Source organism: Paramisgurnus dabryanus, chromosome 1, assembly GCF_030506205.2.
Source record: "Paramisgurnus dabryanus chromosome 1, PD_genome_1.1, whole genome shotgun sequence".
Lineage (NCBI taxonomy): Eukaryota > Metazoa > Chordata > Actinopteri > Cypriniformes > Cobitidae > Paramisgurnus > Paramisgurnus dabryanus.
Window position 1 is genome coordinate 29599905 of NC_133337.1, and position 24954 is coordinate 29624858.

Consider the following 24954-nt stretch of genomic DNA (forward strand, 5'->3'; position numbering starts at 1 on the left):
GCCACTCAAAAAATGTAGCCAATTATTTTAAAGTAGAGGGGCAGTGAGATGCCTGTGATGTCATAAGCATCAGTTTTTCAGATTGGGCCGTTTTCTGGCTGACATTTCTAAAAGAGGAATTTCTATGAGACTGAGATGTTTAGCACTTTTTGTATGTTTGTGAATGCGGGTACACTACCATTATTCAACAAAGACAAGGTAAAAATGGTTTTTCATTCTCTGTCCCCTTTAAATTATCAAACGTTTTTATCAAATTTTAAACAAAATGCAACATACATATCAAAATATTATACTTAACTTTATGTATGTGCACAATACATAAAAAACTGACAACTAACAGAATTTGTTCTTTCTCACACAGAGGATTCTAACAAAAGAAAAACTAAAAATTTTTTTAATTAATTAATTTAATGTAATTAACTGTTAGCGATATGGACCCAACACTGCATGGGTTAAACCATTATTGTACTGGTTTCTGTTTTCATTTAAGTTTAGGTGAATCTGTCTCCAAATGCAATAAAATTTTATTTGTAATACAATATAAATTTAATTACTATTATTATTATTATTTTTGAATGATTGATTTTATTTCTTAAACACCTGGAGGAAACTTAAAAAAAAAAAACATAATAAACTGAAGAATATTCATGATGCTGTTATAAAACTATTTACCAGACTATTAACACTTAATTACATTTTAATGACTAATTATATTTGTACGATAGTTGAGGTCAAGAAAAATATTCATGGCGCTGTTATAAAACTATATGACAGAGTATTAACACTTAATGACATTTTAATGAGTAATTAAATTTGTATCACTTGTAAAAAGTGGTCAGTTATGTTGTCTTGTTAATGTCAAGTTGTCATAACAAAGACATCTCAAACAATGTCATCTTTGCACTAAAAATATGACATAATTGAACGAATAACACTTAATGACAGTTGTCATAAACATGCATAAAATCTGCTTCATATCATGTATGAAGGTGTCATGTCAGTCTTATGAACACCAATTTAAGTAAAGTGTTACCACAACGTCAATATTTCATCCTTTATTTTGCCTTTTACTTTGATGAACTAAACATTTGGCTGCATGGAGCCTAATGATATAAAGCTGATGTTGCATTAGTCATGAAATGTAGTTTAAAGTGTAATTAAGTATAATAGCAGGTAGCTTTTAACAGTGCCATGTGCAGCACACGTGCATTACATCACCACACAATGATGTGACACGACAAACAAGATCATTTCATCATTCTCTCTCTCTCTCTCTCCACTCGGTACGCTTTATTGTTTTCTCCATTTGTCGGCCATACAAAGGATTACAGCCCAAATTTATACATAGACGATAAACATCATGCTAACAAAGTATTAAATTTGTACAAAAATACTTTACAGCTCATAATACCTGTCCATTAGAAATAAAAATACAATATTTCAGGGACGTAACCGTGACGTTGAATCAAATTCATGGTATACTGAAAATGGACACCCACTATTTTAACTGGCAGTGCTTGACTTCACTAAACGTTTCCACACGTGAAACATAAAAATGATGAGTATTTTTTTTATTAACACAAACGATGTGCGCACTTGACACCTGCAGTAACACAAATTAATTTGTTTGAACATCCAGTGCATGATTTTGGGAAATGAACCCATACCTGAAGGTTTGTTTGAAATAAAAAGACACCTTTCGTCAAACGTTCCCCTTGATGAGGTTTTAATGTTCGGTCCTGTAGTTGGACCACAATGTGCCGTTTGAAAATAGTGAGTAGACAGGATTGTTGAGCACTGACAACAAGGGTGACATTTTTCAATGTTTCACAAGGGTGATGGGCGAGGGTTCGCCGTTAGCAGCTTGCCCATGACACATTTTTTCTGTATTTTTCTCTCAAGATGAGCAATAAATTGTATGTAAAGTATGTTTGGTGGTCTACCACATTTCGTAGGACTGACAACTTTTCCTCTCAAGACACTTTTTTTCTCCTCTTTACAAACAGACAGCTCGCCCCTAAGGCGTACACACTTTAAACAAATATCAGATGAGACAAAACCATAACATTACCATATACAAATTACCATAACTATTTAAACAAAGGGGGAAATACAAAAGTATTTTTTATTCTGGACATCATTTTTATTATCGACCCCATGCTTTTATTTTTATTTTTTTTTAAACATTTCGTTATCATCAATGAGACATAGTTACAAAAGTTACCACGGTAACCGCATATTCCTCCGACATACCACGGTTACTACAGTAAAACTGATTTGTATGAATAAAATGTATCATTTACTACTGTAGTAACTAACCCAGACAGCAGACGACTCTGGGCCGGATCTGCACCAGATCCGTGCCAAATTCTGCAGCTCCGGCACGGATCCGTCTGCTGTCTGACGTGTCACATCGGTGGATAATGGTTAACAATGATACGTTTTTTGTAATGGACCTTGCGGAGAACTCAATAATTGGCATAATTGTAATTTCTGTTTGTTTGTAATTCATAATATTTTTATATATCATTGACGTAAACATTAATATAAAATTATCTAACAGCTGTCATTTTTAATGAATTCAGAGATTGATCGTGGACTCACTGGAGAAAATAGCCGATCAATCAATTGGACCAATAAATCATTTCTTCATAGCAAGAGCAAGTTTTTGAACCAAATGACCTTCTCTACGCTATTTGCTCCTGTACACGACCAATAGGGGAGGCCCAAATTACATACATCCTTTATAAATCATCCCGACTCTACTAAAAAATAGACATCTGTCCAATTTCCAAGATTAAGGTGCCTTTGTGCCACCCCCTCCTCTCATCACCATGGTGACACAGACTTCGGTTCGTTGTTTGTAAGACTTCGGGGCGATGCCTAATGTTGTTTACAGGATGTACCCAAGCTCCCATTTTTGGACTAAAGTACCCAATACAAAACGGTTTATAAAAGGTCTCATGCATTATGCTATAACCCACCATTCAGTCCGAATTGGCTACCGAATTTATTGTGCTGATATTCCCCCCACCCCCCGTGCGCAGCTGTCGACCCCTCCTGGCTCTGACCTTGGCATCAGAAATAGGAAACACACACATACACTATACACACACTTGTGTTTCAGTATCACAAAATAGGAGCATTAATAGTTGCGTTAAGAACAGAGACTTGAAGTCTTCGTACGTTTGCGCACGCATTCGAACTCACACAAACACAGATAATCACAGAGTGGCCAGTTTGATATCGTAAGTATAAGTCTTAATGTTGCTTTTATGCATCTTTTTTTGTCGTCCTTAAAACTATTGGCAATAAAATCATGGATGGCACGGTTTCACTGTTTGTGTTTTTTTCTTCTTCTTTTTAACAGTTTTGGTTTTCCAAGAGGTCAGTGTGGTCTTCTCCATTTTCACAGGGTAAAAGCACAACCCAGCAAGTAAGGAAAGGACCTCTTTGTCTTTGTGGCTCATGCTCTGACTCGGGAAAGAAACTGGGTGTGTGCTATACGAGAACGAGCCCCTTTGTTTTTTCCTCCACCAGGGGGAGCCGTGGTTCACTTTAGCACCATGAGGGCCATTCCAGTGCAGGCACATGGGAGTTCTGCTATAAGGTCTTGTTGGGGTCTTTGATTTCTAGTCCGGCTAGCGTGGAGTTGTGCTGGCCCTGATCCAGCCCCGCGCTGGGCTGGTCCACAGTGTCTGACCAGTTCACGGGCTCTTCGTTGGACAATGAGTTCAGTTCTGACGGCTGGGATGAAACCGGGTTTCGGCTTATGACTAGATCCAGTTTGTTCCCGGATTCGGCTATGAGAGGAACCACTAAGCAGCAGTCGAAGTCTCTAGTCCGGACGTGGTTTATCTGTATATTGGAAACAAAGCCGAAACAAATCTTATTCCATATTCGATAAACAAAACTTTCTGTAGAGACTGAGAAATCATTATATATGGATATTATAACATTGCAAAGCAAATCTATAGGTGGCCTAATGGGGCATACAAACCAAACGCGAATTCAACGATTTGCGCGAGTAGATTACACACAAAGTCAATGCAAAGATGCGAATATACGTGAATTCGAGTGGGGCGATGTGAATGACGCAAATTTGGGGACGCGATTGCCGCTAACAAGCACTATTCGCCTCAAACGCGTCTTCCGCGGAAGTTAAAGAAATTCAACGAGCAAAAAAATTTGCCTGACCCAACAATAAATCTAGCGAGTAATTTTGAGCGAAGAACGCAATGCGAATAAACACTAAACGCTTCACATTTGGTCTGTACCAACAATAAATCTAGCGAATAATATTGAGCGAGGAACGCAATGCGAATAAACGAGTACCAACGATAAATCTAGCGGGTAATATTGAGTGAGGAACGCAATACAAATAAATGCGTAACACCGATTAATCTAGCGAGTAAAATTAAGCGAGGAACGCAATACGAATACAGTTAACGCTTCACATTTTGTCTGTACCAACGATAAATCTAACAAGTAATATTGAGCGAGAAACACAATGCGAATAAACGGTTCACATTTGGTGTGTACCATCGATAAATCTAGTGAGTAACATTGAGTGAGGAATGCAATGCAAATAAACACTAAACCCTTCACATTTGGTGTGTACCAACAATAAATCTAGCGAGTAATATTGAGCGAGGACCGATATGTCAATAAACACTAAACGTTTCACATTTGGGCTGTACCAACGATAAATTTAACGGGTAATATTGAGCGAGGACCGCAATGCAAATAAATGCATATCAACAATAAATCAAGTGAATAATATTGAGCGAGGAACGCAATGCGAATAAACGCGTACCAACTATAAATCTAGCGGGTAATATTGAGCGAGGAACGCAATGCAAATAAATGCGTACCAACGATAAATCTAGCTGGTAATATTAATCGAGGAACGCAATGCGAATAAACGCGTACCAACAATAAATCTAGCGGGTAATATTGAGCGAGGAACGCAATGCAAATAAATGCGTAACAATGATAAATCTAGCGAGTAATATTAAGTGAGGAAGGCAATGCGAATAAACGCATACTAACGTTAAATCTAGCGAGTAACATTGAGTGAGGAAAGCAATGCAAATAAACACTAAACCCTTCACATTTGGTGTGTACCAACGATAAATCTAACGCCTAATTTTGAGCGAGGAACGATATGTGAATAAAGACTAAACGCTTCACATTTGGGCTGTACCAACGATAAATTTAACGGGTAATATTGAGCGAGGAATGCAATGCAAATAAATGCGTATCAACAATAAATCTAGTGAGTAATATTGAGCGAGGAACGCAATGCGAATAAACGCGTACCAACTATAAATCTAGCGGGTAATATTGAGCGAGAAACGCAATGCAAATAAATGCGTAACAACAATAAATCTAGCGAATAATATTGAGCGAGGAACGCAATGCGAATAAACGCATACCAACTATTAATCTAGCGGGTAATATTGAGTGAGGAACGCAATGCAAATAAATGCGTAACAACGATAAATCTAGCGAGTAATATTAAGCGAGGAACGCAATACAAATACAGTAAACGCTTCACATTTTGTCAGTACCAATGATAAATCTAACGAGGAATATTGAGCGAGAAACACAATGCGAATAAACGGTTCCCATTTGGTGTGTACCATTGATAAATCTAGTGAGTAACATTGAGTGAGGAATGCAATGCAAATAAACACTAAACCCTTCACATTTGGTGTGTACCAACAATAAATCTAGCGAGTAATATTGAGCGAGGACCGATATGTGAATAAACACTAAACGTTTCACATTTGGGCTGTACCAACGATAAATTTAACGGGTAATATTGAACGAGGACCGCGATGCAAATAAATGCAGATCAACAATAAATCAAGTGAATAATATTGAGCGAGGAACGCAATGCGAATAAACGCGTACCAACGATAAATCTAGCGGGTAATATTGAGCGAGGAACGCAATGCGAATAAACGCGTACCAACAATAAATCTAGCGGGTAATATTAAGTGAGGAAGGCAATGCGAATAAACGCATACTAACGTTAAATCTAGCGAGTAACATTGAGTGAGGAATGCAATGCAAATAAACACTAAACCCTTTACATTTGGTGTGTACCAACGATAAATCTAGTGAGTTACATTAAGTGACGAGTGCAATGTGAATAAATGCTTCCCCATTGGTGTGTACCAACAATAAATCAAGCGAGTAATATTGAGCGAGAAACGTTATGCGAATAAACGCTTCGCATTTGGTGTGTACCAACAATAAATCTAGGGAGTAATATTGTGCGAGGAAAGCAATGCGAATAAACACTTCACATTTGGTGTGTACCAACAATAAATCTAGCGAGTAACATTGAGCAAGGAACACAATGCGAATAAACGCTTCCCCATTGGTGTGTACCAACGATAAATCTAACAAGTAATATGAAGCGAGGAACGCAATGCAAATAAACGGTTCAGATTTGGTGTGTACCAACAATAAATCTAACAAATAATATTGAGCAAGGAACGCAATGCGAATAAAGGCGTAAAAATGATAAATCTAGTGGGTAATATTGAGCAAGGAACACAATGCGAATATACGCTTCCCCATTGGTGTGTACCAACGATAAATCTAACAAGTAATATTAAGCGAGGAACGCAATGCAAATAAACGGTTCAGATTTGGTGTGTACCAACAATAAATCTAACAAATAATATTGAGCAAGGAACGCAATGCGAATAAAGGCGTAAAAATGATAAATCTAGTGGGTAATATTGAGCAAGGAACACAATGCGAATATACGCTTCCCCATTGGTGTGTACCAACGATAAATCTAACAAGTAATATTAAGCGAGGAACGCAATGCAAATAAACGGTTCAGATTTGGTGTGTACCAACAATAAATCTAACAAATAATATTGAGCAAGGAACGCAATGCGAATAAAGGCGTAAAAATGATAAATCTAGTGGGTAATATTGAGCGAGGAACACAATGCGAATATACGCTTCACATTTGGTCAGTACCAATGATAAATCTAGCAAGTAACATTGAGCGGGAAGCGCATTACAAATAAACGCTTTGCATTTGGTGTGTACCATCAATAAATCTAGCGAGTAATAATGAGCGAGGAACGCAATGCGAATAAAAGCTTTGCATTTGGTGTGTATGCCTCATAACATTTTTGTACAGTACTTAATATGTGCCATAATTCAATTATCTTACCTGTAACATCCGGTCATATGGCTTTAGGCCGCCGATATCAGCTGGCCCTCCTGGACGGATGTTGTTAACATAAACCCCCTTCTCCAGTACTCCATCAGATACGCTGAAACCAAAATCATCAACGTCCGAGTCCTTCAACAGACTCACCTGTAAATGTGACACACAACACAGGTTACACACACAAAAAAAATGAGGCAGCATTACAAATATGGGAAGTATTTGCAAGCGTTCCCAACCTTGTGAAGCTCAACCGGGGTGGGCGACATTATGTCCTTGATTTCCTGCTTCATTCTTCTCATGGCGAAAGCTTTTCGGCCGACGTCGGTGGGCAGCGTGTTGCTGCGGTTGGCCTGCGTGTATTGTTGTTTGTTGTTGCTGCGTTCTTGAAAGCTTGCTTGGCGACCAAGGTGGCTTCGAGTGGGCGCCGGGTCATGGTTTAAGCTCAGAGAGCTGCCCGACATGATGGTGGCCTAAGGGGGTGGCAAGAAACCCACCAAAAAAGTGAGGCTTAGTAAAAGTAAGCAAATGGTTGGACAAACGCAACCATTGGGTTTAAATGAACGTATGTTTGGTCAAATATAGAAATATTATGGTTCATATTTTACCCAAAAAAACTGGCATTTTTAAAAATATACAGTTTTACAGAATACAGTAAAGTTTAGTATATATGTAAGTTATATTCACATGAAACATTCATAAGTGTAACAGTTAGGGGGCGTGTACTCCAAAGCATTTAAACACGGCTGAAAGCGCCAGGCAGATGCTGACTGTGGCCGCTTGCCAGTGTTTTTTCAGCTAAAAAACGATTGTTGTAATATTTGTCCCACCTGTCCTCCACTATGATTGGACGGCCGAGTGAAAAGTGAAATTGACGAATTGAGCGTTTCAATTGAAGTTGAAAACATTTTCTAATCTGGGCGCTCAGCAACGAGCGCAGAAAAAACACAGCGGTGCAAAAGCCACCAGCTGCTGGCAATTTTTTTTATTGCGGCACTTCAATTAAAAACAATTGAAAATGTATGCCGGCCATAGGCGTAAATGCTTCAGTGTACGCGCCCCCTTAAGGTAACATTGAACAAACAGCCTTGCTAGCTCTTGCACTAGAGGCTGACATTGCAAAGCATTAATGATTCAACAGTTGACAAGTTTGTGTTAAGCTTCCCGTTTAGTGTGACACAAAAAGCGAAAATGCTGATGAACAACGACACACAAACTTTTAAAAACATGCATTTTTTTCAGGTTTGAAACACTTCGACTTCCAACATGGCAAGCCTTTGCGATGAACAAACATTATGACCGGTGGGCGACTGAGATGTGGAGTCGATCTTCAAAAAAAGAACCTTGTTCTGGTTCTGTCTTTTGGAGTAGGCACTACCCACAAAAAAATCTCCACAACAAAAAGCTTCGAAGCAGCTATACCATCATGCTTTGCATGAGCCCACATGCCTTTAATCACACCTCCTCATTCCACTGTCATTCGGCAGTTCAAAATTGGAATACTAGGATAATGACAAACAGGGAAAAACCTTCACATCAAGCCGATGCATTTGTTTAAGCAGTGTAAAACCCATTTGATTGTTGATCGGACATTAAATCATGCACCTTATCAACTCAGCATATAAAGTATGACTTTTTCTGTCTTTGACTGACTGACACAAACCAAAGGCAAACACTTTCAACGAATCCATTTAGGGCCAAAGGGTACATTCAGTGTAAAAGCTTTTGATTTAATTGTGTTTCCACAGACTGGTATACGGTGGAAAGCAAAGAGCTTTCAAAGCGATCCCTAAAATCGAGTACTAAAACCTTCCCTGTGCCATCGGCTACACGTAGTCCGCATTTAACACGAGGTGCTGTACCTGACAAAGCAAAGTCAGGAAAATCAATCTGCTTTCATGAAGTGTTTCAAGGTTGGCCACAAAGCATGTCAGATGAAACTATGAGTAACATGACGGAAGACATTATCTACTCTATGAGACGGACAAAGAAGGAGAATTTAATTAACAGGGGGCTTTGACAAGTAAATCCATTTCCCAGATATTTCTTTTTTAACTGTTAGACAGTTGTATCCAGATTTATTTAATATTTGTTATTTAAAGAGATAGTTCACCTAAAAAATATTTTCTGGAACTAGAACCGTTTTTGGTTTTCCAATGAACTTAATATATGGAAGGGTGATGTGAAAAATATTAATTAAAAGATCAAATTAAAATTAAAATAAACATTTCATTATAGAAAACTGTACATGAAATAAGTGCCAAGAAACAATTGCTAGATTTGCTTTTTTGTCCGAAACGGTTCTACATGTAAACCCCACACACTCATTAACATATAATTTTGCATACAAGTTAACTTTAAAAACAATAAAATAAAGAGAAGATACACTTTAATTTAGAAAAAAATCTCCCTTGTGGAGATTTTTGTCACTATTATTGCGTGAGAATTAATAAAAGCCTGTATTTATAAAAATGTATTTGCAGTTTATTTTTCACGTTTGCCTTTTAATTTTCATATTGGCATTCTTGCCTAGAGATTGCATTGAAAATGAAATGTCAAATTATGAGTTGCATTTTATTTTTACATTTGACAAAAACAATGCATTGTTACAATAAAAATTTTACAGAATCTGCATTGTTAAAAGTTTTAAATGATTTATTGTTGATTGTTGACTCTGGCAAGTGTGCTGTTTTAATTTCATTGGACCTTAAACGCCTACAGCTTATTGGAATCCAGGGACATGTTTTAGATTGGTTTGTTTCCTATTTAAAGGACTGAACCTTCTCCATAGAGACTGGCAAATATACATCATCATGTGCACCAGTTTTGTATGGGGTTCCACAGGGCTCAATTTTGGGTCCTGTTTTATTTTCCTTTTACATGCTTCCTCTGTATGCTATATTTAAGAAGAATCATGTCTCATACCACTGTTACACGGATGATACTCAGTGTTATATCTCCTTGCATTCAACAGATGTTTATATGATTGTCTGAGGGATATTAAAGAGTGGATGTCTGCTAATTTCCTCCAGTTAAACGAGACTAAGACTGAAGTTTTAATCTTTGGCCAGTAAACTGGGTCACTTATCAGATAATCTCCATCCACATGCCAGAAACTTAGTCGTCTATATAAGATCCCCACAAACTTGCGCTGATTTTAAGTCTCTTCTTAAAACATACTTATTTACCGTCGCCTATGGTCATGACTCATGAGTAAGCACAGTGGCATAATTGTTGTGTAGTACTTGTTGCCGTGTTTTATGTAGTTTTCTTGTATTCTGTTATATGTCTACATTTTTTACAGCACTTTGGCCAATAGCTGTTGTTTTTAAATGTGCTTTATAAATAAATTTGACTGACTGATTAAATAGGTGCATGTGTGCTGCATGTAATTGCATAATGGTTTAGCATCATACCTAAGTGCATTTATTTTACGCATTACCAAAGTAAGATTAGTAACAAATCCACACATTAAATTGACAGCCCTAGACATAATTTAGTTTTGAATGCACCCCAAGGATCTGAACTGCATGCCAATAGTGGTCATCTATGAGGAATCTCCCACCCCTCCCATTTTCAAGCAGGCCCCCAGCAAGAGACACTGAGCCCATTAGCACGAGGAAAACACTTGGGTGCCAGCGCTACAAGCAAATAGGAAGCCCAAAAGAAAAAAGTAAAAAGGGTACCAAGATGGCCAGGTTTCTCTTATTCAGAAGCCTGCCTGGCTTGTCCTGGAAAAAAAAGGACCTGTTACACAAAACTAGGGTTGGTAGAGCATGCTACTAAGAGAAATGGTGAAAGGGGGTGTGCCATGAAAGGGGAGGGGGGTTAACAAGCTCTGCAAGATAATGGAGGATGAATTACCTCAAGTTCTCGCAGGATCCCGGACTGGCCACACGTCTCCAGATCTTCCAGAGCTTGGGACCAGAAGTTCTCCTCTTGGTCTGGCTCCGTTCCGTCGTGTCCCACGGTGAACCTGATCGAAAACAATTGAACATTTTCACCACTTGGTACGACGCAAAAGCGGCAACCAATGAGCAGGCAGGCAGGCATCACGGTGATGAGCACGGAGACGGCCAATGGTCTGTGGAGGCTATGGTTGGAGGTGGGGCTCTTGGAGAGAGGAACATACAGACACACCCGGTGTGGTTGGAAACACTATGATGGACACGCACGCCATGGTGGGCGGTGATGTCCTGGTGGATTGTGGGGCTTTGATTTATGAGGTGAAAGGGGCCGGATTGGTTTAGGGAGGCAGTGTAGGTGACAGGCACACAGCACTGAACCCTCACCTGCTGTCTGAGATTAAACCGGTGGGCAGCGTTGACGCTCTGTAATGGGAAATCAGCTTCAATCAATAACAATACTGACAAGCCCAAACTCAAAGAAACAAATGCCAGATATAGATTTAAAACGTATCAGTCAATCTGTCACCTTTTGGTTTATGGAGTCAGCGTTTACGTAAAACACCATTTGAGGGCTTTCAAATAATTCCAGTCCCACTCAGAAACAACATAAAAATGTGTGATAAAGTTGGGGAAAGCTCGGTTTGCATTGTTTTTTGTAGAGACTGCAAAATAATGACCAGATCTGGAATAATACTGGAGTACATTAAAGATAAATGTTTTTATGAGCTGTGCTAGTACTGTGTATATATATAGCTATAGACCTGATTCACAGAGATATTTTAATGGCTTAAAATCAACATTCGCAACTCATTTTACTGCCATAATGTAATGCATTTCAGAGCGAACACCTAATGAGAAAATAATGTAGAGAGGGAATTCAAAATAACCACAGCAACCATTATAATATAAGTTTCCCACATTTACTTCTGAGTAATAAAATGTTCACATCTTAAGAGCTTTTTGCTCGGCCACAGCGCAAAGAAAAATTTACCTGACCGTGTAAAGAGAGTTTTAAGACTCTTGAAAAGTTGATTAAATAATGAAGTAATTCACAATCATTAAATACACTGTAAAAAAATGCAACAACTTGGTTTGCAAGTCAATTCAACATACTATTTAAGGTTTTGACCTGTGAATAGTTGACATAACTTAAAAAATTAAGTTAAACAATTTCAACATGTTTTTATAAGTTAAAGAAGCATAAAAATATGTGTCGATTGACAAAAATGCTGCATTTTTTACAGTGTGGTAATCGCATGCGCCAACTTCCTCTAAATCCTCAACATTCATTGGTTGGACATAATGACATCAGCTAAAAAACTTGCAAACTTTGTTTCAATAACATAGGGGAGAGCAGGGGCGAAAGTAAAATTTTTTTTCAGAAAAACTGTATTTTAAAAGCTTTTGTTTTAGACTTTTTTTAGTAAATATACATTACTATGACCTTGTCAATATCTAACTGCAAAAATATTTTGTAGTTTATCTTTGCATTTCATTTCATTTTTTAATTTCAGTTTCAGCAACCTGACAGTACAAACTTGAATTGTTGAAAATAAAAAAAATCAACAGTTTGAACAATATAAAATTAAATTAAATCAAATTAAAATAAATAATAATGCATAAATAATAAATAATAATAAAATAATAAATAAATAATAATAAATTTTCAACATAATGCAACAGTATTAGCAGTTACTTTCATCCCGACAGGAACTCCAGACATTTAAACCCAATTTACTTTTATTTAAAAAAAGTCAAACTTCAGGATGTGTTAGAGCACTAAAAACCCGTAGATTAATCAGTACTTTAACACATGAACCGAGAAACACAATGCGTTATAAGAAATAATGACAGCTTTAGGAATTTACTTTTCATGGTTGAAAACAGCTTTCTGGACCTACACACGCAAAACAGTGATGAAATAACGCAATATTTGTCAGATGCTTTCATAGTTTGGAATGCAAATGCAGTCTCTGGGAAAATCACTTTGTTACTTTCGTCCCGTGTTACTTTCACCCCGGTTCTCCCCTACAATTTGATAAAAGACTATGAAGACATCTATGTATAACACCAAGAATGTGTATTAAAGGGATAGTTCGCCCAAAAATTAAAATGATGTTATCATTTTCTCATCCTCATGTTGTCATTAACCTGTATCAGTTTCTTTTTCTGATAAATACAAAATAATATATTTTGATAAATGATGGTAAGCATTGACTTTTCTAACCAAAACAAATATTATGGAAGTATTGTGATAAATGATGAAGATACAGATTTAAAACAACACGGGATGAGAAAATGATGACGGAATTTTCATTTTTGGGTGAACTATCCCTTTAAAGGTTGATAAATAATGGTAACCACACAGTTAACGGTACCAATTGATTTCCATAGTAGAAAAAAACAAATAGTATGGAGGTCAATGGGATCCATCAATCTTTTGTGTTGCAAAATAAGGAAACTTTAGGGGAGTAAATTATGACAGAATTTTTATTTTTAGGTGACCTATCCCTTTAAGAAAGTACATTTTGATTTCATGTTGACTTTAAAGCACCATATAATGTGAATTATAAAAGTATTGAATGTAGAGATAAATACTTTAAAAAGGCTTTGTCATTTTCCATGACCTGTAGGCTTCATTAATGCACATACTGTAAACGTGCAACTTTGATCTACTACACAGTAAATATGAATTACACACCCAGTATAAGATTTACAGTTTTTTAACAGTGTGTGAATTAAGTAAAATCACCCCAGTAACTATCGATCAAAGCTCTGGTAAAAGGGTTTTTCACAATCCAGTGTGCCTCAAATGTATTGCATGGCTCAGTTAACATTATCAGATTAAAGACTATTATACTCAGTTGGATTTATAGCAATATTGCAGCTGCCCCATTTAAAGCAAATATTAAAATGTGAAGTAAAACTGTTGAAATGTTAAACACTACACAGATGATGTCTTTGGACCCAATGATTCAAAGAAGCACAATAAACATTTTAAGAGATGCTGTTAAATTCCCACAATGGCTTTTACACGATCTGCTTCATGATCAATTGAATATTGACACTTCAGTCGTTTTCAGTTTTTAAGAAAATCGAAGAAGGACCTGCGGGGGTTTTCAACCTCAGTCTCATCTATTTAACTCATTTTGTGCTTTGTAAGTGGCGCGTGCAAGGTCTATTTCAATAAATTCAAGATATTGCATTAATAAATATAGTTTGAAGTGGTGTGTTGACGTACCCACTAGCACTCGGTCTGTCCCATTCATCCATGCCGAGTCCAAAGTCCGGCAAGATGTTGTTCCTCTGCCGACTGTTGTTGACCGGAGACAGACTCCCCCGGCTGGGTTTGGCGTTCCTCCACTCGTGGCTATGAAAACTGTAGCCTGACGCCTGGAAACCTGTGGGAGCTGAAAAAAACAAACAAATAAAAAAATAAACACTAGATGCATTTCCATTAACCTTCAAATTGCGCAAAAAAATGCCCAATTTTACACAAGCTCCCATATTTTGCAAAAACAATTTACGCTTGAGTGAGGTGGTTTATCTGCAATTCGAAAAATGGAAACCTGATTTGCGTAAAACTCAAATGATCATTCTTTAAATATTGTTTGTTTGGAGGACAAGACAGAAGATGTGTGGTTGAGTTCACACAAGAAATGACAAGCGCATGACATTAAAGTACCATGAGAGCGATTTTGGCGGCGATTGCTCTGTATGCCTTCGATATTTTGCAGTCGTCCGCATGTGGGTCTGCGCAGCACCATATGAAGTCGAACACACCTGCCATGTTTTCTAAAAATGACTTTAAGGGAGACAGCAAAATGACGTTTTTGTCACATAACATCGGTTAAATTTCGCAATTTTTTTGGTCGACATTAAAAAAAAATAACAACGAGCATATCTTTAATAGAAATGCAACTACCGACTCTTAATCTGCCAAAAAACCCTTGATAGTAAAATATTCCCAGAAGATATTGCATGATTCTCTCTCACAGCATTCCCCTGCCTATTAAATACCGCAGTCAATCAACTGGAGGCGCAGGAGCTCCTGGATGTTCAGGTTCCCAGGCTCCGATCATTAATCTGACTCAAGACTGCTAGAGGGCAGGGTAAGGACTATAGGGAGAGCGGGAACAACATGCTCGCTGTGTTTACACACACATCTATGGAAGGAGCCGCAGAATTTTGCTTTATGCGCTTTCGTCTGATTCTTCCCCGGTGAACGCCGCCGAGCGCAGCACAGCCTCGGGCTTTAAGATTCACCAGCAATTCAATAAGGATTAACTGCTTGTGATTTGTTCACCCCTGAGGGCTTGGGAAGAGGGAGGAATCCTTAATGGGATTCTCTAGATAGCTATTTTGGTTTCATATTCTCCTTTCCGAGAAAGAAAAATGGAAAATGAATAATGATACATACAGGCATAGTTCGCTTTAAGCAGCCGAAAGTAGGGACGTCCGTGTATGCGCGCCATCCATCATCATTTTCGTCATCAGGAGGGTCCACGTCATCTGCACGTAGCCGCGATGAGTATACTTTGAAAGCTGCGCTGATGTGTGCGTGCACGAGCCAGATGCGTAAAAAAGTATAACCGTGGCTTAATGGTTAGCATGCATGCTAATCTAACACCCTTACAAAAATGAACCATGTTTTTTTTGTGGTAAAAGTGTATTAACCATGTTTTTTTTTATGTATTGATTACTATTATCAAAACCATGGTTTTACTCCAGTAACCATGTTTTTATGGTTTTAACTGTGGTAAAACCATGGTTAATTTTCGTAAGGGCATAGCCAATCGTGTGACTAAAATGCTAAGGATTTGCTCAACATTACTGCCAAAGTCCCTTTAGGGAAGTCACGCCACTAGACAGTTATGTTTCTACTTCAGTCCTATCTAATTGAATGGGAAAAGTCAGATATCTCTAAAATTAAACAACATATTTCTGACCAACAATTAACTCTTTCACCGCCACTGACATGTTAACTCGTCAATTAAGACAAAACGCTTCCCTGCCAATAATGAGTTTTTACTGCAATCCGTAATTTCGCTATTATTCACCAAGTGGCGCTCTTACCCAACTTATGAAACACTGAAGCATCCACTAAGGCCAATCAGTTAAAACTCTGTGTATGTTTTGATTATCGCTCTAAATCTGATCTCGCTCTAGATTACTCACAGGATTTAACTTCGTGTGATGCAAATTTTTAGCTGGAGTTGAATATTCGCATTTGAGGCGAACCAAATCCCTGATTTGATTACATTTTCGTTTCTAAGGCCACGATTTGATTCGATTCCCGATCTTTACTTTTTTTTGAAAGACAAAAATGCTATGCCATTATTATTAATTATTATTATAGTATTACATTAACATGCACATTGCGTGCTTTTCCTCGCATGAGGGTTTGTTGGATTTACTTTACGCAAGAAAGCTTGTAGGATTCCTTCTTGCACGCACATGGACTTAATGCGCGCATCTTGGACTCTACACAAAAGATGAAACTAAAGTAGTAATACTTACATATTTGTTCACTTTTATGCATTTCATGCGAGCTGATGCAAACTATCCCTTTTGTTTAAAATATAACCCGCTGCATCTTGGCGGCTCTCTCCCGCACGTGCAGAGAGCTGCGTTCTGTCCGAAGTCAGATCACTAGGTAGTAATCCTGTTTATGATATGCATTTCAAGGAGTTGTAGCATTACATCCCCCCTGTTTAAAATATAAATCTCTGAAAGTTTTTTCCCCCGCTTGGCAAGCCAAGCGGATGTGACATGGGGGCGTGGCAGCATCGACAATCCCATTTTTTAAATCGAAGTTCGAGGGTGTGACTTAATTTCGATGGATTTCGATTTAAAATCGAAATCGTGACACCCTTAATTTTTATTGGCTGGCAACTTAAAAAAAAAAAATGCTGGCTGGGAAAGAGTTAATCCTGACATCAACTGTACCATAACGTATGTTTCTCAAGCTAAAAAACTATTTTTTTTTAGGTTGTTTCAGCTACTACACATGGTTGGCAAGCGTACAGAGCCCTTCCCTCAGATAATCATCAGTCATTATCGATTAATGATGGGTTCTTTAAACTGGAAGGCGGGACTTCAGTCGCCAGAGCGGCCATGTTGATTGTTGCATTGCCTCTATTCATAATTATAAGAATGCGCAATCTTGTTATATCCAGTATCTTTGTTATGGCTTACTCTGCCCACTTAGACAGGAAGAGACTGTCTGATTGACATTTAAAGCGACCAATCACAGTCTGTCTTGTTTTTTATGGCATTTAGTGGCAGGTTTATCTGAAATACATTAAACCACAATAACAGGCTGCAGTGGACAAAAATGATTTAAATAATAGCGGCAGTCAAACGCAACATATTATACAGAAGCATGGCATATGGATTTTTACCCTAACGCCAGGTTTGGCCTTATCACCAGATACAGCTTGACTATGAATTCAAGAGGGCCGATGCTTTTTCAGCAACCTTGAATTTATGCTCTGTCCACATCATCTATAATTTAAGGGGGAGATTGCTTCTCCCTGTAAATGGTTTCTGTAACTATCCCAGATTCATTTGTGAAAGGAGGGAAGGAGAGGAATGCTGCCTCTGGTGAGGTTAGTAGCTCCATGTGAACCGGTTAACACTAGTCTCTCTCGCTCTCCTTTTCTTTCTCCCATAAGGGTGAGACACGGTAAAAAGCATAAGAAAAGATGGCCTTGAGAAGAGATTGGCCACTAGCCCTGGGATAAATTAATCATGGCTATAAATGAAAAATGATGCCATTTGGTTACAAACTGAGCTTCTGCTCATTGACAGGCTCTCATTATAATTCATTTTTTTTATCAGTAAGGCTGTCAACTTTGCAATCTAATTAATTGATATGATCATCTGTTTAAATTATTATTTCAATCTGTAAAAAAATTCCCTACAGAAATCCGAATTTTTGGGGTGGGGCTATCTGCCTCTCTGACCAATGGTGGACAAGGGGAGTGTCACCAGCCACTAGCACAAAAAATATGAAATATTTTCTAAGATAAACTAATACTGAGATCATGATAAATTGCATTGTTTGTAATAAAACCTTTTTGGACAGCTAACAAATTGCTATTGCAGTTATTATTTTCACTAAACATACACAGATCTGTGTGGGTGCCAGACCCGGAAGGATTATTCATAAATGAATAATATCAATTCGACAGAATAAGCTAATACATACTGATGTGCCTACTTGACATTCTCAATGCAAATAGCTCGTTGCAATTAATCTTGACCAGACCTCAGTGTCAAGAGTGCAATTCAAACACACCGCTCCAAATAGTCATGTGTATCCCAGCGCTCATCAGGACTCATTTTACACTTAGTAAAAGTGATGCATACAGTGATCCCACTGTACCACCAGCTGGTTTAATAAAAGACGCTCCCCACTGCAGCTTACAGTAAATAATTACTTTGGTAAATACATATTTGCAGGTCTAGAGAGAACCGCAATCTCAATTAAACCTACATTAGACCTGCTGGGCCGAACCCCCAGCATGCAATGGGGCTGACAGTGCTTACAGCTGTAGATCAGACTCACGCAGCACTAGAGGTGTAATTATGTGGCATATTCATAGTAATCATAAAGCATCCAGGTTAGGTCTCAAAAAGAGACTTCATTTGTATATAAACAGTCATAGGATGTATTCATTTACTGTAGCTCAGTTGGCAAAGCAAGCGATAGCAACTCAAAGGTTGTGGGCTCGATTCACAGAGAGAAAAAAAACACAAAATGTACACATGAGCCACCTTGGATATTAACGTTTACCAAATGCATGAATACACATGGAAATGGATAGCTTTTTGTTGCAAAGAGTGAAAGTTATATATGAGTTACAGGCCCACCAAATATGCACTTTTGCACATTCTAATGCGATTGCTGCAGGTTTGATGTCAACAACATTAAATGTCATCTGTTCAATCATTAAATGTCCTTTTAAATGTTTTACAAAAATAAAAACTTCATAGTTTGTTTGTGCAAAGAGCTTATTATGAAGTACAGTAACGTTTTAGGGATAAATGCCCTCTAGTGGCCAGCAGCATATTACAACCTGTGGTTACATTTCAAGGTTGTTTGCATTAAGCCCGATTTATAGTCGCGCGTAAAAACTCTACGCCATAGGTTATCCGTAGCCTGACGTGCACCTCACAAAATTTTTAACAGCGTGTCAATTCTATGCGGACTGCAAGCGCTATGATTGGTCCACCAGAAACCCTTCCCGTCAGGTAAAAAAACTTCTGTTTGGGACGGTGAAAACAAAGATGAGCCAAGTTGAGGATTGATTTAACTCAAACTGCAACAAAAGTCGTTGTTTATTTAATTCCTAATCTTCTCAAATCATTCACAACAAGTTGCTGTTTCTTCTTTGTTTGTGGGTTAAACTTGCCAAGCTGCTTCTTCATTGACGGTCGCGCTGCTACTGCAGTTACACGTGTGGACAGTGCCTCCAGTCGACGCGGACGAAGACGCAAAAGTATAAATGAAAACCGCCGTGGAACCTAAGCCGTCGCGGCTATGCCGTAGGATCTACGCATAGACTATAACGAGCCCTTTATGCGTCAGATTAGACGCCTTTAATTTTGTGAATTTGCATCAGATAGCAATCGTTTCTGTGTCTTTTCCACATATAAATTGATTGTTTGACTTCTGTACACTTGAAAAATGTTTACTTTTTTATTACCGTTTTGTATGCTGTGTTTTATAATATAATAAATAAATGCGTACGTTATTTGCTCAAAATGCCTGAATAGTGTGATAATATAAAAATCACAATATTTCATCACTTCAAAAATACAAAAATTTCAGCCTGATCTCACGAGAAATCGTACATATTTTACAAGTAGGCTAATTCATATGAATTCGTATGAAAACATACGATTATCATAAAAAAAACATAACAAACATCACCCCTAACTCAAACGTCACATCATCAAATCGTACAAAAATTTACAAATGAGGTCGTACAAATTAATGCGAACCTTATAAACACGTACGAATTGCAATGAGATAGCATTGATTATTTCATACTCCAATATTAAGTTTCACCTGCTTCTGGTAATTGCGCTAATTTAGTAAATGCACCTGTGGCTCGTATTTGGGGGAATGAACAAACATTACAGGAGATGTCATTTTTAATATCCATTCCAAAATTAATTCGACAAAACTTTCAGCAAGTGAGACATTTCACATCATTATCCTGAAAGAGCGGCAAACAAATTTTACCCGGAGAGTAGAGGACCTGCAAGCCTATTTATTGCAATAGATGCTGAAATGTTTTGCTAATTGCGTGAAAAGTGCAAAAATACTCTTGGCCAAGTTTACCCTGTGAGCTGAAGTTGGCGTCGATGGCCGAGCCATCCCAGGATTCGACGGCGCTGTCAACGCTGGGAATGGTGGTGGAGTAGATGTCAGACAGTTTGCTGGGTTTCTGTCCTGCTTGACTTTCATCTTCCACGTCACTCAGATCATTCATCCGACCTGTTACCGAGGGCTGCTTTGGGCTTGCCACTACAGAAAAAAAGAAAAAGATTGGTACGCAATGCTCTTTTGGTATACATCTGTGTATGTGCGCCCATGTGCACTTACGCTCTCCCTGTTTCTTGATCTTCAGCATGACCGATTCCCCCGCCATCTGCAGCAGGTGAATAGCCTCGCTGAGAGGTTTGCCCTTCAAACTGTTGCTGTTAATGGCCAAGATGCGATCCCCAATGTGTATGGCACCCGTCCTGCAGAGATAACAGCGCAACGATCGACTCTTCTTTATGGTGCCATAAAGCATCCAAGGATTTTAAAGTAACCCTTTATTAATGGAAAACTCTAATAATACTAGTACTCGCAATGCCAAGGTCCCGGCTCCAAACTGATAAAAGATAAATGTGCACTTAACAGTATAACAATACAATCAAAGACCCGAATATAGCGGTACCTCTCTGCCAGGCCGCCTTTAGTGAGGCTGGAGATGATGATGGGGTCGAAGGGCTCCTCGGTACCCGATATGGTGATGCCCAGCGGCCCACCGTAGCGTTTCAGCTCCACCGTGTAAATGATGGAACCGGAGCTCTCCTGCTCGTCTGCAACACAGGCCAACAGCACACGGGCGTCCTTATCAACACTGCCATCACGTAGGATACCTCACAGAGGGGCAGAGAGCAGAGCGAAGACACCCCTCACAACACCGGACAGAGAGAGGAAATCACGGAGCGGAGGGAGGTGAAGGATGCATAGGGAAATAAAAGATGGGCGGAGGGAAAACAGGAAGTGGACGGAACCAATAGACGGGAAACAAAAAAAACGGGAAAAACTAGGGCTGTGGTAGTTTAGTACACATTTGAATAAAACTGTAATAAATATGTATGACTTTAATCATATTTTAGTTTTAAAAATAATGCCAATGAATGGAAACAATGCAGTGATGCTAAAATCGGTCAGAATAATCTCTATTTGTGGGGTTTCCTTGTAAATAATGATGTGCATGGTTAATTTTGATTATTTTGGTTAAATAATCAGCATATTATGTCATTACTTGAATAATACACATGAATTGTTTGACAGCCCTGAAAAACGCAACTAAACTCAAAAAGAGAAACCAGAGAAAAATAGATGTCTGGATGAGAAATGAAAGTAAAGGTAACTCAATCGAAGTATGATGTAAGATAACAGAAAAGCAGCATCCGGAAAACAAAGTGAAATGAGAGAAAATACAGGGCAGTGGAAAAATGGATATTCACATGCATAATATAAAAAATGGGATATTGACTGTGCGATCCATTTCATGGAAGCCCTTTAATCGGGTTCAGAAATGGATGCTGCATCTACCGCTACAAATCATCACACACACCAGCAGCAGAGGAAAACCTGGACCAGGAAACTAAATGTCAGGTGTAAATAAATTATAAAAGTGAACTCTGCTGCTATTGTGTGCGTGTGTGTGTGTGTTCTTGATCAGTATTTTGTTGCGTTTTCAAGTAAAATATCCCAACATCCGTAATACAGCTTCATTCAAAGAAGTCTTATCTTATTTAGGTTCAAGAAATGTTGTTTAGATATTTTGATAGAGTAAGATCCCATTTGTTAACTTATATCATGGTAACACTTAACATTAAAAGTATAGCGTAATATTTTCTTTTTCCAGGTGGATCATCAAGACTATTGGTCATCCTAGTTGTTAGTCATTCTGGTGATATGTTTACGTAAGGCCGTCGTACGTGCTCATCCCTGGGATCGCTTTCCGCGCAGTTCACTTTACGGTTTTAGCCATTCATTGAAGCTCGCGTTCTCACCATATTTTTTCAAAATGTTTGAGGGTCGCAAGAGAAAAAGTGTTTACGAATTGTATGACAAGACGAGAAAGGCCTCTGAAGAATGAAACAAAGTGTTTTTGGGAGAATATTTCACACAGGTTGGGCTTCCCACTGATGCCTCAGTCGCAAAGTTTCTACTCAACAGGTAAAGTTTGGCATGCTATTTGGAGAAATTCATTTAAAATCACTGCTAGGTAAAGTTGATGTAAGCTATGATTAGCGACGCTAGCCCTGGCACAAGTCACGAACTGGGCAGACAAGGTAAACATCTCAATGTATGACCGGCAGCAACTTGTAAACAGTGCAAAGAGAAGAACTAGGCTTGTGCATGCTCTCTCTCTATCGTGCACATGTTTAATAGGCATGTGCACGATAGAGAGCAGGTAGAGTGTTGCGTATGTGCATTTTTTTTAAAAAGTGGAGGGGCGGTTCTTTTCAAAAATTCTGGAAAATCTTCCGCTATACCTTTAAGAAACTAAATCAATGAGAACTACTTGTATAACACTAATAATCTTGGTAAATGTTTATTTTGACACATACACAAAAATTCTGGGTTATTTTCAACCCAGCGTTGGGTCAAAAAGGGACAAACACTGCTGTTGGGTTAAATTGACCTAGAAATTGTTTATATTGTATTTGATCCAACAATGGGTTAAAACAGCCAAGCATTTTGGGTTTAAACAACCCAACGGGTTGGGTTTGTTTCTTTTTGACCCAACACTGGATTGAAAATTACCCCGCATTGGATTTTTAAAATGAAAATGAAAAGTTATATCTTTTAACATTAGTTAATGCACAATAAACTAACATGTTCAAACAATACAAAATTATAAATGAATTCATAAAAATGAATAAAAACACTCACTGTTAAAAGTAAAAGTTAGATCAACTTAAACAATTACTGTAATTGGTAACGCCTAAAATATTTTTTTCAACATAAATTTTTCATTTAAAGTAAAATTTTAACTTGAATAAATTGAAATTACCAATTTAATTTTTTTTTTAAGTTTATCCAACTTTTCACTTTTTATAGTGTAAAGTGAGAAAATTTGAAGAGGACATTTCACAAGACTTTAAGATGTCAAATAAATCTTTGGTGTCCCCAGAGTAAGTATGTGAAGTTTTAGCTCAAAATACCACACAGATAATTTATTATAGCATGTTTATATTGCCAATTTTTTAGGTGTGAGCAAATATGTGCCGTTTTGGGGTGTGTCCTTTAAATGCAAATGAGCTGATCTCTGCACTTAATGGCAGTGCCGTGGTTGAACAGTGCAGATTAAGGGGCGTATTATTATAATAAGATCCTCTTCTGACATCACAAGGGGAGCCAAAGTTCAATCACCTTCATGGTTATAGAGAATGGTTTACCAAATCTAAGTTACTGGGTTGATCTTTTTCACATTTTCTAGATTGATAAAAGCAGGGGACCCAATTATACACGAAAAAAGTCAGATCTTCATGATATGTCCCATTTAAGTTGAAAAAACTTTTAGGCGTTACCAATTGAAGTTATTTTATCCAACTTTTACTTTTTACATTGCTGTAAAATATATTGTCCATTGTTTGTTTATGTGTTAGCTAATGCTTTATGGGAACAAAACTTTATGGTGAAGCGTTACCTATAGCATTTATCAATTGACCAATGTTTACATTACAATTAATAAGAAGTAAAATTCATAAATGCTGTTCACTGTTAGTTCAGGTTAAGCTAACTAATGCTGACCCAGCAAGCAATAGCTATAATTTCCCTGTCTTTAGGTTAACTATAGACCCAATATAGTCTATGACTATGAGTAACCCACTTCTAGCCAAAATGAATTTGAATTTGGTTACATGTCGTTTTTCTCTAAATAACTTTATAGATTTATGGTACTGCATTATGTAAGCTAAGTCAACTGTGATTAAAAAATGTTTGGTTTGCTTTCATTTATTTATTTTATTTTAATTTTCTCGGGCGTCTATTCATTTTGCCTTGTTTTAGCCTAGATGCCTGTGTTTGCATGGCTTCTAGACGTCTTTTAAAAGCAAGTTTGCTTGATGTGTATTAGACAAATTGTTTTGCACTGTGCAATTACAGAAACACCAAAAGCTACTTTATTTATAACGCCGGCCCGTTTCATAAAATATTTCCTCATAACACTCAACACATCTATTAAAAGGTCAATATACCCATTTAGCACGGCTACCCTGAAGAGTAAATGTGATAAAGTGAAGACTAGAGAAATATTCAAAAGACCCTCAGGGCGATCAACTCCAAACATCTTCCACATATTAATGAAGCGCTGATATCTGCCAGTTCACAACATTAACTTTCCCACTTCACAGGCTACGTTTGCGTGTGTGCATTTGTACCTGCAGGCTTTCCGGACTGGGGGTCTGGGGATGTTGGTTAACACAAGGTCGGCTCATTACGCCTTTGTTTTTTTGACTTTGAACTAATGGAGAGCTCAGATGGAAATTACCCCATTTAACACGCAAGTCAGGGCCCTCGTTCAGAGAGCGCTG

General features: G+C 37.9%; 1 protein-coding gene across 10 annotated transcripts in view; it reads right to left on the reverse strand.

The window, feature by feature from the left end:
• Positions 1–1247: 1247 nt before the first annotated feature.
• The window catches only part of grip1 (glutamate receptor interacting protein 1), a 342888-nt gene continuing 319181 nt past the window's right edge, over positions 1248–24954 (reverse strand). For 4 of the 10 annotated variants that reach the window (XM_065289844.2, XM_065289839.2, XM_065289843.2 and 1 more), the window contains 10 exons: positions 21072–21276; positions 20732–20871; positions 20468–20653; positions 14354–14522; positions 11497–11535; positions 11069–11180; positions 10891–10935; positions 7444–7677; positions 7208–7354; positions 1248–3858 (listed from right to left, as the gene is read on the reverse strand). In XM_065289844.2, coding sequence (XP_065145916.1) covers positions 3604–3858; positions 7208–7354; positions 7444–7677; positions 10891–10935; positions 11069–11180; positions 11497–11535; positions 14354–14522; positions 20468–20653; positions 20732–20871; positions 21072–21276 — 1532 coding nt within the window. In that variant the 3' untranslated portion in view covers positions 1248–3603. The remainder of the gene's footprint in view (positions 3859–7207; positions 7355–7443; positions 7678–10890; positions 10936–11068; positions 11181–11496; positions 11536–14353; positions 14523–20467; positions 20654–20731; positions 20872–21071; positions 21277–24954) is intronic. The other 6 variants (XM_065289842.2, XM_065289848.2, XM_065289840.2 and 3 more) reach the window with 6 other exon arrangements.